Source organism: Sebastes umbrosus, chromosome 11, assembly GCF_015220745.1.
Source record: "Sebastes umbrosus isolate fSebUmb1 chromosome 11, fSebUmb1.pri, whole genome shotgun sequence".
NCBI classification, from domain to species: domain Eukaryota; kingdom Metazoa; phylum Chordata; class Actinopteri; order Perciformes; family Sebastidae; genus Sebastes; species Sebastes umbrosus.
Window position 1 is genome coordinate 19,414,775 of NC_051279.1, and position 15,460 is coordinate 19,430,234.

A 15,460-nucleotide genomic window follows, 5' to 3' on the forward strand; every position below is an offset into this window, starting at 1 on the left:
TTTTATCTGCATGTGTGTATTTAAGTCACAAAGTCACTGTTAATTTGCACAAGCAACATGCATGTGTAACTAACCACCACACTTTAGTAGGCTACTGTGGCAGCCGCCCATTCTCTGGTGCTTGCTATCTACTATCTATCAAAAAGTAAGCACAACTACAAGCCAAGTATACCTTTCTGTAGGCCTACAAGGCAAGAATACTTAATTATACTTTTCTTAAATATATCTTGATCAAAAGATTAAGTAAGTAGGACTGTAAGCCAAGTATACTTAGATTTTTCTGTATACTTGTCAGTATATATCAAGTACACTTAGACTTTTCTGTATACTTGTCAGTATATACTTAGATTTTTCTGTATACTTGTCAGTATGAGCCAAGTATACTTAGACTTTTCTGTATACTTGTCAGTATAAGCCAAGTATACTTAGATTTTTCTGTATACTTGTCAGTATATATCAAGTACACTTAGACTTTTCTGTATACTTTTCAGAATATACTTAGACGTTTCTGTATACTTGTCAGTATATATTTAGACTTTTCTATATACTTGTCAGTATATACTTAGATTTTTCTGTACTTGTCAGTATGAGCCAAGTATACTTAGACTTTTCTGTATACTTGTCAGTATATACTTAGATTTTTCTGTACTTGTCAGTATGAGCCAAGTATACTTAGACTTTTCTGTATACTTGTCAGTATAAGCCAAGTATACTTAGACTTTTCTGTATACTTGTCAGTATATATCAAGTACACTTAGACTTTTCTGTATACTTTTCAGTATATACTTAGACGTTTCTGTATACTTGTCAGTATATACTTAGATTTTTCTGTACTTGTCAGTATGAGCCAAGTATACTTAGACTTTTCTGTATACTTGTCAGTATGAGCCAAGTATACTTAGACTTTTCTGTATACTTGTGAATATGAGCCAAGTATACTTAGACTTTTCTGTATACTAGTCAGTTCGAGCCAAGTATACTTAGACTTTTCTGTATACTTGTCAGCATGAGCCAAGTATACTGAGACTTTTCTGTATACTTGTCAGTATGAGCCATATATACATATACTTTTGTTAAGTATATCCCTGATAAGTACATAAAAAGTAAACTAAAAGTATACTCTCTTATTTTAAGTTTAAAAGAAGTATACTAACACTTGTACCACACTTGAATAAATGTCTTTTTGGTAATGGCAGGCCCTGGTGTAAGATTGTTGATGGCAGATATGATTCAGTAGGCCTTCATAATTCACATTTCCACATAATAGTTGGAGTACAGCAGGCACACACACGTGAGACTGCAATTCAAATAATTTCATAACTCACTTTTCATCACATGATTACTGCATTACTGTGCTCTCCATTTCAGGATATTTCTAATGCTCTGTAGGCTACAAGGCCTGTTTTAAAAAGGTCTTTGTTTAGGCAAACTATATAGGGCTCACTGTGTAAATGGACAATGGTGAAATAGTGACAGAAAACAATACATGTTCTGTGGCATCAGTTAAAAGGCTACCTCAGTCGTAGAAAAAGCCAGTTTCCTGAGGTAACCCACCACCTGTAATCAACACATAATAGAGAGAATATCCTCTTTGTGAGTTTGAATGTTGAGAATAATAATGGGTCTGTGTACTTTGTAAACTCCTTCTGTAGCATAATTGTTGCTCCTCTGCCTGCAAGTCGTGCACTGTTAAACACACAGAAAAAGTCTTTGACTACTCAATCTGATACATCTTGTCAGAATATATAATTAACCTGGGTGAGACCTATTAAAGGTAAAAATTCAGGATGAAGCAGCAGTACACAAAACAGCACTCTTGCTGACAAACAGTGGACACAGCTGAGGACCAAAAATCAACAATGAAGCTGTAAGTTTTCATATTTTGTCTAATAGATATTTGTCTTTCTTTAGAATTAATCTGAATTAATTGTTTTGTTTCAGCTTCATGTATTGCCTACTTCTTCTGTTTGCAACTATGGTGGTAACTGCTGCCCCAATCAGAGGTAAACCAACCTGAAGAGAGAACACGTGTTTTTCGAGCTTATACTCAACGTTTTTAATGTATGTTTAAGATTTATTAAATAGGACAGATAACACATTTTCTGTCTTTCTTTCTTTTCAAGTGCGAAGAGACAATGTGTTAAGCTTCCTAAATGGTGAGATTATTTATGCCCTTTTATGTTTAATGTTTTTAATGTATGTTTAAGATTTATTAAATAGGACAGTAGGGATAACACCTTTTCTGTCTTTCTTTCTTTTCAAGCGCGAACAGACAATGTGCTAAGCTTCCTAAATGGTGAGATAATTTATGCCATTTTATGTTTTCTTACATGCAAAATTGTCCTACTACTGCTTTTTCAAATGACGAATAAGTGTTAAAACCACCACTGCAAACTTTGATCACATAACTTGTTCATTACTCTCGCTATAGATACACTTGGCACATCTACTGAGGAGACCATACCTGCAAATACAACAGGTCTGTGATTCAAAGTGTAACTTTCAGATCAGAGATATATTCCGTTTTAAAACAGGAAGGTTTCATCTCACCAGATCCTCAAACTACTTTTTGTTCCCCAAGAACATAAACGTGAGTTTCAAATATCAGGTCACAGTAGAGACAAAACCAGAACAGAGACAATTCTTGGTATTTGTGTTGCTTTATCGTTTAGTTTAATCTTCAGGTTGTACTGTAGAAAGCACCTTTGACATTATCTGATCGTTGCCATAAAACCACCTCAGTGATTATCATCATCATACTGTATATTTTCCCACGTCTGCAGCATATCGAAACCCTCCAAGTAAACCTGTGAAAGTGCAAGATTCTGAAGGTACATTTTTGTGCTTTTTTCCCCCTGTTGACACAAATAAATACACAGTGAATTATACTGTGTATATACTGTATGATAACTAAAGCATCACTTTGATTTCCAAATTGTCTTTTGATTTGGTGTTACAGAAACAGCAAACTCATTCACAGATACGTCAAATGAAAGATCTGCAGAGAGTTCTGACACCAGTGGATTTACAGGTTTGTGGACTTTATTTCATGTACAAAAATATATTTAATTTCATATGAATAAAACAAGTTTTCTTAATATTTCAGGACCTGAAGTATCTGATCAAAATGGAAGTGAAAGCAGAGGTGAAGAATCTTAAATTCAAGTTAAAACTAACATCCTAATGTCTGTAACAGTGCAGATGACATATTGATGCAGATGTTCTACACTGTAAACAATTGCTGTTAATTTACAGCAGGATTTCAACAGTATTAACCTGTTATTGCTAAAAACAGCACTTTACTGCTGATCAACTGTCTAAAGTATCATCAGTAACAGTTTCATGCAGTATCTTTTTTAATTCTGGGACCTGATCTGCACATGTGAGGCTTGTACATTGTACATGATTGTAAAATCAGTGAATTAGCTTTATTGTTCTTCACTCACATGTCGTAATGGTTTGCACTCTGTGCTTGTAGCAGCTATAGACAGACATTTTGGGAAAAGTGTCAACAAGTCTATTATAGCCTTTTTCCTAACAAGTGCCTTTAATTGTATTTAGTGTGACTATTCCTATGTCTATAACCTGCTAAGTCTATTCATCTAGGCAACAAATAATGTTTATTAAAATGTATGTAAAAAATACAACCTAAATAGTGCATTAAAACAAATCAGTAGGATAATGTAGGTGAAAAACAGCTATATAATGTATCTTTAAACAGTAAATTAACTGTAAAATACTGTGAAATTAATGAAGAAAAAAAAAATAGGTCAAACAGTATTTTTCATTAACAGTACAAAGCTGTAAATTTCAGCGACAGTATAATAATGTTAATTTTACAGTAACATAAAGGCAACCCTGCTACCAGTTCTTTACTGTTATTTTACTGGGAAATTCTTAACAGTGTAACTTTTACTCTTCCCAGATGCAGTGAAAGGTCTTGACAGTGATGAGAGCATGAGTTCTGAAGATGTGGAGAAAGATAAAACACCATCAAAGGGGAAACCCAATGTGGGGCTGATGGATATGAGCAGCATGCTGGTTCAGGACCAGCAGGGCAGCAGGGAGCACAGTGGACCACAGGGACCACAGGGGCCACAGGGGCCACAGGGGCCACACCAAGCAAGCAGAGATTTTAACAGTGATGAAGGAATGACAGGGAATGGAAATTTGTCAGGAAAACCTGTTGTCCGTTTGAGTGGAGACCAAGTGAGTGTCAGTCTCCAAAGAAAGCCATCACCAGGAAGAGTTCATGGGGTAAATGGTATGCTGGCCCCAGACAGAAGCAGAGAACTGCTGGATCAGGATAGTTTGGAGTACAACTATGGCAGACCTGCTCCAGTGGGTAACAGAGGAGATAGAGACTATGATGGTAAGACCAAATTCTCTATACATCAGTGATTCCCAGTGGGGTCTGTGGCACTCTGTCAGGGGGTCCGCAAAATAATTTGTTATAAATTATAAAATTGTGCTTTTAAGTGCATATCTACAGATGGGGACCATTTGCATCAATAAAACAAGCATATTGTGTCCAATACTCCCACCCATGTTAACTTTAGGCCAATAGAAACTCTGGTTTGATTGTGACACATAGAAATAAGTTCATTATTTTTAAGTAGAAGCACTTACTGAAAGTCAGCTTTAGACTGGTAAGTTTAAACATGTGGATTTATTAGGACTTTGCCAGTCTGTTCATTTTCTGAAAGCTTTTTAAGATCATTACTTGAAATGTAGGCTACAAATGCTGTCAAGTTGAGTCAAAATGCAATTCGAATAAAATGATCCACTGTTTAAAAGCATATAAGTGGTATTAACATTAGGGATGCACCGACCGGACTTTTTCAGCCCCGATTCTGATAGCGATACTGTGTGTACAGTGTTTAACTAAGCTGTATGCCTCACTGTGTGGAAGTGACTGGGATCATTCTGGTATGTGTAAAGCAACATCAGGCTTGACTTAAACATTGCTTCCCATACTTTGTAAAACAAAATGTGACCACTAAATACATAGGTATAAATGTATTTAATTGTTCTTCATTATTAAAATAATAAATCGTACACCAGCAACTTGGTAAAAAATCTTCTAAATTAACAGGAGTTACAATTCAAGTGTTAACCTTTTTAATGCAGCAACAAATTGATCCAGCTATTTGAGTCTGTATCGGCCCAATATCCGGTCCAGTATTGGTATATCGGTGCTTCCCTAATTAACATGATTTAAATTGAAATGTGTCACTATGAAACAGGTCTGAATTATTTAGGTTGAAAAGTTTTAGAAAACAAATAGTGAGTGAAATTATATGTAAGCATAACTGGTGTTACGATTAAGAGGGTCAAGGGATCCCTGTCCCCAAAAAGTTTGCGAACCCCTGCATTACATAAAACAAAATGCATTTTTTCAAAATTATGCTCTGAGGAATCAAAGGATGAACAATTGTTTTTAATATTCCCACAGAAACCAGAGAGTTTATCAGCTCTGAAACGTATCCAATGGGTAAGACCTGTTTATTCTTCCACTAGAGGATATTGTAACAACGTTCTTTGATAACTGATGCACACAGACAGTGACTGCTTTCCTGAAAGATCTGTCATTTCTCATATATGCTTTTAGCACCTCCAGAGCACGTGCCCAGTAGCTTCTCTGTTCTGGCAAAGAGTCGAGCCTCCTGAGGATCATACAAACTGGTATGTTTCCAATACGTTTGCATGTTTTCTGCTTATACTGTATCTCTATTGCCATCCAGTCTGGCTTAGGAAACAACTGCACGACATAATGCACATTTAAATTAGCTACATTTCCTCCTCGTCTAATTAAAGCCGTTTCTTAGACCTCGCTTTGTTATTCATCTGCATGAGTGTAATGCTGAATTGTTTTTCTCTCTTTTCCCAGATTCTATTCCTTCCTCATAATGAGTCAAGGGCCGCCATCTGTTGAGTCATAGGAGGCTGACTGGCTGCTTCCAAATAAAGTTACTTCTGGGACATTTTCCATCCAAATTTAGATTTTTACATGTATTTTGTTACGTGGTCATGTGAACAAATATAAGAAATAAAGAGGTTTTGATCATTTTGTGTTCGGCTTACTCGTGGAAACTGGTTAAAGCTGCTACAGCGTGATATTTGGTACGGAGATTGTGGTATCAAAAATGTCAGAAAATGAAATCATAAACTATTTTCGATGACTTAGTACAGAATAAGTGAGCTACGTGAGCCTGAAATTTGTAATCTGAAGTCTTTGTATGTTCACTGTAATGCTGAAAATACATAAGTAATAAAGAATGCATCTTTTTCATTTCCTTGGTTTTTAAAATGTAGTTTAATTTATAATCAGTTAAATAGAAATACATATTTGAAGATAGCTTAACATTTACAAAAAACAAGAATATCATGCAGTAAACATTACATTCAGCGCAGCACAATAAATCATGCAAAAATACATACACATAATGTATGTTATTACTTATATTGCTGCAGGAGTACAAGTGGCTCACACGCACCAGGTGTGTGTAGAAGAGTGTGTGGTATTATAGCTTGCAAACAAGGCATTATTGGGATTATTTATAGTTCCGTACATTGTTTCATTTCCTAAAATGCCGAAGCTCACTGTACACGTCTGATTGGACTCCATGTAACTCCTACAAAAAAAGGTCAAAACAATTCATCATGGAAACACCAATAATATATAGATACAATCGAAAAACAAGTTTCACATTTAGTTTCTTTGAGACTTAAATAATAATATAGTTTGGCTTTACCTGGTAGGGAGATTCTGTGACCTCTGTTGCCATTTTCTTTGGTACTGATGACGGCAGATTTCTTTTACCTGTTAAAAAAGGTCTCAAGTTACTGTCATATTACCACCGGGCATGCAGCAATACACACAAAGTCGGTGCTCACCATCACGAGAGTCCCACTCCCTCCTTCTCTTGTGGTGAGTCGCAAAGCAGAACACAGAAATGGTGATGAAGATGGTCAAGATGATATCAGAGGCAATGATGCCCACTACAGAGCCCATATAAATCATGTAACAGGAACCACAGTCTGTAAAAGAGTGAAGACATAGTGTTGCAGCACAAAACCAAAACACACAACATCATATTCCAGCATCCCACAAGAGGAAAAGAAAGTTAGATACCTTGTTGTCCTTGTGCAGATCCTGAAAGACAGAGAGTTATTAAAACCTCAACAGTTGAGAGAGTGCCCACATTCACTGTCAAAACACAACACTCACCGAACAACGAACCCGCAATACAAAGAGCGTCAGACATCTTCTTTATTGTATGTTGGTTTCTGGTGAAGGAGGAAATGAGAGCGAGAGAGGTCGAGGGCCAGTCCTCCTGTTTCAAATGGCTGTGATGTCGCACCCATAAACAAGATGTTGAAAAGCAGAGGTAGGAGGAGAGTTCACAGATGAAAAACTGTCCACAGGCGACACTGGCAGGGTGTGAAGGTTGTCAGCATGTGACTGTGTGAGGAGGAGGAGGAGGAGGAGGAAGAGGAGGAGGAGGGAGTCCACTGAGAGGAAGCTGGTGTTGATGTCACATTCATGTGAGGGTTGCAGGTCTCATACATATTAAATTTGTCACATTTGATCATTAGGATTCAGGCCTTCTTTCTGACTTTCTAACAGTATGTTGATTCTTCAAAGTCTTGCCAAGATAAGACGGTCAGTTTCAGTACACCTGCAGTTTCTGCTGAAATGCATGCGATCGTATCTCCAAATAGAGCATTTCCTCATGACCTGTGGTTTAAAAGCGAGGCGGTTGGCCACAGTCACTGCTGCCTACACTATAGTCTGTGAGCCATTGTCAAACCACAGGTTTATCTTTAATGGTGATGTCCTGTCAGAGAAATGAAAGCATACCTTTTGTGTTTTTGTCAAGGAGGCTTTTATTGTTTCATAATGTTTAAATAGAAATGACTAAATATTTCAAATGATTAATGTATAAAATACATACATACATCAAAAACAGTACAGCAGCCTACTGGGCATAGACATACACAACAACAACGATAATAAAAAAGTATATTAATATAGCAAAGTGCTGCACATTATTAAAACTAATAAGATAGAAAATACAAAATAAATGATTAGGACAATAATTGAACAGAGCCATATAATTAACAATATTTTCAAAATTAAGAATAAATTTAGCCATTTAATTAAGATGAGGTTGAAATCATATAATTTATGTTATTCAAGAAGCTAGGTGCATTATTAACGAAACATCATCCCCTCTAGTTATCAAGCTCTATGGGAACAGCCAGAAAACCCATGAAAATAATCAGTAACATTTTACAATGAATGTATAATGTTAAAATGTTTTTTCTCTTTTTAGTTATGAAAAGAAGGTGTAACTAATTGCTCTTTTAATGGTTAATTAATAATTTACTAATACTTTAGAGATGGATCATAAACCATGAATACCAACAACTTTTGGGTTGCCAGGTTGTGAAAAATCCCTTCTCATCTTTTTCTAACAGGAAACTTTATTTTCATTGTTCACTTGTTCATCAAGAAGTTTCCTCTAATACGCCATTTGACCTCTGACCTTCTGGAAAAGAGCTGCGTATCAGATGAAAAAAATTCACTTATTAACAACTTATTAACATTTCTAGTTAAAAACATGATGGATTGTTGTAAAATCCTTTATCATTTTTAATGACTGATGACATGATAATTCAACCCAAAAGTCGTTCTTATTAATATCTTATAGTTGACCGATAAATCATTTGCTGGACTTGCGACTTTGCAATTATACAGACAGAGTCTTAAACCCATACAGGCCAGCAGGATGCCTGCAGGTGAGAGTTGAAGGAAATTTCTCTAGTATCAATATAGAAAACCAAACAGTTGAGGTGCAATTTCACAGGAAGAAGAAGCTCAAGGGAAATTCCTCACGCACAACCGCCCTGCAACAACTTCCCAAATCTTGTGAAACGAGAAGAGACAGATATAAACCCTCCTATCCAATCCCACGGCTAGCCTCTTGAAAAAATTACTCAGGATTATTTATTCAAGAGTGTTTTCACTGCACAAACTGAAACAACACAGTGCATCTATAGAGGAGGTAGATTAGACAGATATTACAAAGGTATCGAATTGGCTTAGGTCAACATGTTCTTTGTGTTTCACTGAAATGGCAGTTTAACCACAGCATCACCACAACACAGCGAATTTAATCAGGTTACACTGCTCAGATGTCACGTCAGTACAGCATGATAAAGTAGATGGGAAGCAGTATTTGTGAGAATGGAAGCTAACAAACTTGAACCAACCAAACACATACAAATGCACAAAAATAGTATTTATTGAATACTGAAAAACACGAATGATCAAGTCCATTCAACATAAATCTTTCCACACATGGACGAGTTATTCATAATGTTTACTTATTCTATTAATGTGTTGAAGCTGAAATGTTTTTGATAGCCTACAATATCAACACAGCTGCACTGTAAAATGTTCCTTGCTTCCTATGATAATGGAAATATTTACATAAAATGTTCAGGGCCTGTTAAAATACAATTATATGCTACCAGAAGTCAACTGCAGAGGGCGCTGTATGGTGTTGTTACAGTGACAACATTTTAACACTCAGAGATTTTATTCACAAGGTTGGTGAATTTACACACTTTGAGTTTTGTTTGAACAGTCTGACACATATTTTAAATGTAAAAGGTTATTCTAAAGCTTTTATATAGGACATTGTACATCCAGTGCATTGTATGTAATAGTAAAAGTGCCGTCAAATTAGATTGTTTTGTCATATGGGTTCTATGAATTAAGAGTTATATGTTTATTGTATTTGTAATGAACTAAACAGAACTTTAATATGTGAAAGACACCTGTTTATACTGTGTTTATTGCAAAAGAGTTGAATATAACAACTGTTAAATTAATCTTTTAAAACATTTTGTAATATATTTTTGAACATACAGGATCTGAAATACTGAATATAATTTCCTAATGTACTACACAATCTGTAGATTAGCTCTTGCAGTTGGCCCGGACATTCATGTACACTTTGTCAGCTGTGAAGAGATGAGAAGAGAGACCCAAATTTTAGTTTTTGACAACAGAAAGTTACCAAATACACAAAGAACATATTGAGGAAGTGAGATGAATATAGTGATATTATCGACCACAGGTACTCTTGGCTGGGTTAAAGTTGCAGTCGGTAACTTTGAGCAAATACGATAACAAGTTATATTTATAAAACTGTCATTATATCCTGACAGTAGTGCATGAGACAGGTAATCTGTGAAAATAATCATGTTCCATTAGTACATAGTAGGCACACATAGGTACAAAGTAACTGACTGCAGCTTTAAAGGAGTACCAAAGAGGCCAAACAGTTTTACAAAATGTAAACAAAGAATCTTGAGAGAAAATCGTGCATCATAATAAAACAGGAGTATGAAAAGGTATGAGCAGACCTTTAAGACCGATCCCTCATAAACCTTTTCACCCACACTTCATTTACTGTAACAGATATAAACATGACAAAAACACAACTCATTCAGCCCCATCGCCTCACCATTATTTATCTTCTGACGCCGAAAGCTGGCACATCGGTAGGTGGCAATGACGATGACGAGGGTCAGCAGCAAATCTGCACAGATGATGCCTGCTATCGTCCCCGGCTCGATCCTGTAGCAAGACCCAGGGCTCTCTGGCAAACACAGACAGTGAATGAACAGACAGACAGAAAAGAGTGGGATGGAAGATGTGACCTATAAGACTGACTGGAAACAATGATTCATTAGGTGTTATTGTCTGGCACTGCGTATGTATAGCTTGTTCTTCTAAATGATAACATTCATAAAAATTGAATTTCAAAGTTGTGTGTGCCCTCTCTCTTTTTGTTGTACGTACCTGTGAGCACCACAGCCAGGTCTTTAGAGAAAGAAAAACGAAACAAACATGAAAATATGAGCGACAGATGGCATGCAGCAACACCTCTAGTTGTCAGTTATGTTTCCATTGTGCAAATGATTGTGGTTTCCTGTGTAAGACCACCTTAATGCCTGTGTGTTTGCTTAAAGGAGAGGAACGCGATGAAAATGTACTTACTGCACAGAAACAATAGGACAACAATGTAGAATTTGTTGTATGCCATTGTCAAGTTTGTCAACCCAGTCGTGAGATTTCTGAAAGACAAAAAGAGACCAAATTTTGTCTTGTGTAACATACTTCAAAAATGTAGAAATGCATTCAATAAACACTCACACATTGGGTTATAATTATATTCTCCATGTCACTGTATTTGATTTCAGTATCCAAGTTAAATCACCTAAACTGTTTGAAAGAGTACGTTTGACCGATTTTAATAAACAACTCCTGTATCACAGTGAGTCATATGTTTGTGTAGGCATTTGACAAAAAGAGATGAGAAAAAAGAGAACGGAAAATAATTGACAATTTCTTAAATGGGCTCTCTAAAATCATCAAGATATCATAAAAAAACAATGACGCTCTGTCAATTGGCTTATTCTGTATTCACAGTTGTATAAAACACACTTTTACCAGATATTCTGGTTGTATATCTTCAATCTTAAACTACATATAAAACCATTTTGATCAGACTTGACAGACATTGAATGATAAAAGTTGGGATGAGGAAGAGAAAGTTAAGATTCTCATGTACCTGCTCTCCTCGGGCTGATCTGCTGCCTGGAAACCGAAAAGATGATGTGAGTCTGGTTTCCCATTAGTTTTCACTTTTGAGGGCTGACGTCAAATCTTCTTCCTCCCTCTGCTTGGCTGAGACACTGCCGGTTGGTTTTGTGTAAACTCAATGCGGGTTGTTTATCTGCCTGATTACTGACGGTGACAGAGTATACATTATATTACAATAGAATAGAATAGCATACACTTAAATGTCCCCAAAAAGTTTGTCTTGGACTTTGTTCTCCACTTCAAAATAACTAAATACACAATTCAGCAGTGGTGGAAGAAGTACTCAGATATCTAAGTAAAAGTAGTAATAACACATTGTAGAAATATTGTTACAAGTAAAAATCCTGCTTTCAAAATCTTACTTACTAAGATACTAGCATCTAAGTATTAGCATCAACATATACTTAAAGTTCCAAAAGTAAAAGTGTTCATTATGCATAATCATCTATATAATATCACTGGTTTATAATTAGTGATGCATTAATGCGTTCATCACTTTAAAGGTCTTATTGATAAAATTTTTATGTAGATGAATATTTGAAAAAAAAAAAGATAATACATCCGAAGAGCCTTTAGAAATGTTTAGAAAGGTTTAGAATCAAAGTATGGCTTTTTCTTTTTGCCTGTGAGTCAATAGTAAAACGACGTTGGTATCACGTGGTATCAATGGGTCGTCAATCAGTGTGGAAAAAAAAAGATAAATGGCTGAGATTGACGTAAAGTGACTTGTGGTGAAACGAATGCAATGGAACGGAGGAGGGAGAATGTGACATCTAGTGGCTGAACGTTATCAATAGCACCTTTAATGTTGCTGCTGGTAGAGGTGGAGCTAATTTCAACTACTTAATGTACTGCTGGGTAGATTAATCCATACTAATATATTATAATGTATCACTTTATTTTTTTTTTTCATTAATAATCTGAATCTGCAAAGTAACTATTAACTCAATTTATTGAATATAGTGGAGTAAAAAGTACAACATTGGCTTCCAAAATGTAATGAAGTAGAAGTAGAAAGTAGCATAAAATGGAAATACTCAAGTACAAGTATCCCAAAACTGTACTTGAGTGAATGTAGCCTACTTAGTTACATTCCAACACTGAAATTCACAGACACACAACATTACAAAAGACAATGAACATTTCAAATAAATTGTTACTTATATTCAGTACTACATATTGTTACACAAACCCCAGGCGAGCAGCATCTTTTACCTTCTTAAAAAAATGTTCAAGTAACTTTATATCTTCTGCCAGAGGGCATAAATTGGAGCTCACAGTGGAGAATATGAGCTGGATCATCATCTTCTGTTGTGATCATAGATCATGGTGAGAGAGGTCGTCTCTATTGTGACTCTTCATTCAATAAACTGAACTTTTTTATGATCTGATTCTGAACTTTGAGAGAAACAATTTCCTTTATCTGTGTGGTCCGTCTTCAGTTTCATTTTAGCTCAGCAGTGCCTTGACTCTGGATTAGATTGATCCTGACACTTTGCGACAGCAGATGGAGCTGTGAGGCTTCTATGGACAGCGTGCATCACAGATTGATGCCTTTGAAACAGAAAAAAGTTTCGTACACTTTTGTTCTTCATTATTTCCCTGTTCCAAAATAATGCAGACTAAACTGAGAAACAAGGTCCAGATGGGGGCGCTATACAAACCATGTTATAGCTAAATAGTGTCTATTAATGGATAGTTTCCACTGTATGTATTGTCCCATACACAAACATCCAAACTTAAACAATTCTTTAAAAAGCAGCCATACAATGTAACACCCAACTATAGGGACCTGGGAAAAGAGAAACCACTAATAACTCACAGAACAGTAATTTTGTCCTGTACAGTACATGTACATTATAGCTTGATCACCACACTGTGGCACATGTTTTCTTTGATTGTCCCTTTGTTTCTTTGTTACTCCTTCCTTTCCTTTCCGTTCCGTTCAAATTAAAAAAATAATCAGAAGACCAGAAGAAGAGATAGGATTTTAAGATTTTGTCATTAATTTCGAAGTTACATACCTAACCCCTGAATATGCCATACAGCGCTGGAATGTAACTAAGTACATCTACTCAAGTATTGTACTTAAGTACAATTTTGAGGTACTTACTCAGGTTTTTTTTAATAAAATGATTGTTATTAAATGCTACTTTCTACTCCTACTCCACAACATTTTGGTGGCAAATATACAGATTCAGATAGATACAAAATACATCAACTAATGAATTATGTTATTATATGTTAAAGGTCTTATTGATAACATTTTTATGTATATATAGCAAAACTAATATATCCACAGAGCTTTTAGAAAGGTGCTGAATAAAAGTATGGCTTTTCCTAAAAAAAGATTATTAGGATTGTGAATTAATAATTAAAAATAGTCCAAAATAAAAAAAAAATTTAAATTTTTTTTAGCTCTGTGGAAGATATCTGACATTTGGTTCCCAAGGCTTGTGAGCCAATAATATAACAACGTTGGTATCACGTGGTATCTCTGGGTCGTCAACGATCAAGTGATCAAGAATGCCACATCTAGTGGCTGAATGTTCAATCAATATTATCAATAGCACCTTTAAGTTACCCAGCAGTATATAAGGTAATTAAAACCAACCTTTACCAGCTGCAACATTAGGTGGTGAACACATTCATTTAACAATAATTAGAATCCAGTAATATAATCTACTCTGAAATGGGCCATTCTTCATAATGAGCACTTTACTTTTGGTACTTTAAGTATATTTTGATGCGGTCAGACATGTTTTTAAATGATTGGATCCCTGTGGTCCTCTAGCCATATGTCTGATCTTTGGGATGCGTCTAAGACCGGCTACCTCACTTTTGAAACGAACTGAGAACCTGAAGCTGTCAGACAACATTTCAAGATTTTCATAAACGGAAAAGAAAGTGCACATTATTTCACCTTTCAGATACAGTAGGCATAGTTTATCTATATTTATTATCTGGGTTTCCAACTTTCTTCCATTTACCTTTTTAATTCATTAGTGTCAACTGCCTTTTATTTAAAATCTGTTATTTCACTTTGGTCCTTTAATGTTTTATGTCATATTCTCCACATGTTGCATCTCTCTATGCTGTCATGTTTAGTCATTTTGGTAAAAACAGATTAATCACTGTGTTCCAATATGAGGTCTTTGGTGTTTTTTAAGGTGACACAGAGTCTTCCTGTAAGGCTGTGTCTGTTCAGGGTACCTAGAAGGAAAACAGATTTCACTAAACACACAAACTGCGAGTCAAATAAACAAAAGCCTAACTATAAAAATTAAAATACAGGAGTAGAAAATGCTCACAATCTCATATTGATTGACAGGTACATTAATATATGGTGTAGCAAGTTATGTATGGTTTCTAAAAGTGTATATATTTAGTTTAATAAATTAACATCAACAAAGGAATAAACTGTTTTCAATTATGATCAATTAATACGCAGAAAATGTAGACTTTACACTGATTAAGTCAAAGTTTTAATTGACAGATTTACTTACATATGTAAGTAAATCTTTGTTTTGGGGTAAAAACAAAATGCCTGATTTATTTATTTATTCATGAATAAATACATTTATCTATTTTGTTTCGTTTTGTGTTGTTTTATTATGTTGTGTTTCTTTTATCGAGAAACAGAACAATACTGAAGATAGAGATTTATTCATTTTTCTTGACCACTTCTATTATGCTACTTACTTAGAGGCAAATAGTGTACATTTTACTCCCATACATTTCCTTTAATGGCTAAAGTTACTGACTAACTTTTTACTT

At 35.3% G+C, this 15,460-nt stretch overlaps 3 protein-coding genes across 4 annotated transcripts; 1 reads left to right on the forward strand and 2 right to left on the reverse strand.

Annotated features, from left to right (window-relative positions):
• Nucleotides 1-1,556: 1,556 nt before the first annotated feature.
• Nucleotides 1,557-6,198, forward strand: LOC119496781 (collagen alpha-1(II) chain-like). Of its 2 annotated transcripts, XM_037784337.1 has the most exons (12): nucleotides 1,557-1,867; nucleotides 1,942-2,003; nucleotides 2,124-2,156; nucleotides 2,264-2,296; nucleotides 2,432-2,479; nucleotides 2,784-2,831; nucleotides 2,960-3,031; nucleotides 3,107-3,145; nucleotides 3,926-4,372; nucleotides 5,456-5,494; nucleotides 5,612-5,685; nucleotides 5,891-6,198. In XM_037784337.1, the coding sequence occupies exons 1-11, from the start codon at nucleotides 1,860-1,862 to the stop codon at nucleotides 5,668-5,670; spliced, it is 888 nt and encodes a 295-aa protein (XP_037640265.1). In that variant the 5' UTR covers nucleotides 1,557-1,859; the 3' UTR covers nucleotides 5,671-5,685; nucleotides 5,891-6,198. The 2 variants fall into 2 exon arrangements, with proteins under 2 accessions (XP_037640265.1, XP_037640266.1); XM_037784338.1 differs by lacking the exon at nucleotides 3,107-3,145.
• A 105-nt stretch (nucleotides 6,199-6,303) lies between these two features.
• LOC119496974 (transmembrane immune signaling adaptor TYROBP) lies at nucleotides 6,304-7,445 on the reverse strand (the record flags this gene model as incomplete). The annotated part of the gene is made up of 5 exons (XM_037784676.1): nucleotides 6,304-6,635; nucleotides 6,756-6,823; nucleotides 6,898-7,041; nucleotides 7,136-7,156; nucleotides 7,232-7,445. Coding segments are annotated over 5 exons (504 nt in total), but the record flags the coding sequence as incomplete, so codon positions are not given.
• Nucleotides 7,446-9,289: 1,844 nt separating this feature from the next.
• On the reverse strand, nucleotides 9,290-11,704 carry hcst (hematopoietic cell signal transducer). The gene is made up of 5 exons (XM_037784342.1): nucleotides 11,652-11,704; nucleotides 11,078-11,154; nucleotides 10,880-10,900; nucleotides 10,542-10,676; nucleotides 9,290-10,035 (listed from the first exon to the last, which is right to left on the reverse strand). The coding sequence occupies exons 2-5, from the start codon at nucleotides 11,121-11,123 to the stop codon at nucleotides 9,992-9,994; spliced, it is 246 nt and encodes an 81-aa protein (XP_037640270.1). The 5' UTR covers nucleotides 11,124-11,154; nucleotides 11,652-11,704; the 3' UTR covers nucleotides 9,290-9,991.
• Between the last annotated feature and the right edge of the window lie 3,756 nt (nucleotides 11,705-15,460).

Bases quoted from the DNA above. Each gene is read 5' to 3' on its own strand.
- LOC119496781 (XM_037784337.1), top strand. The intron at 2,480-2,783 runs GTCTGTGATTCA...CCACGTCTGCAG, and splicing joins CATACCTGCAAATACAACAG to CATATCGAAACCCTCCAAGT. The intron at 4,373-5,455 runs GTAAGACCAAAT...ATATTCCCACAG, and splicing joins AGGAGATAGAGACTATGATG to AAACCAGAGAGTTTATCAGC.
- hcst (XM_037784342.1), bottom strand. From the start codon at position 11,123: ATGGCATACAACAAATTCTACATTGTTGTCCTATTGTTTCTGTGCA. The intron at 10,901-11,077 runs GTAAGTACATTT...CTTTCTCTAAAG, and splicing joins TGTCCTATTGTTTCTGTGCA to ACCTGGCTGTGGTGCTCACA. The intron at 10,036-10,541 runs GTGAGGCGATGG...ATCTCTTCACAG, and splicing joins GCGTCAGAAGATAAATAATG to CTGACAAAGTGTACATGAAT.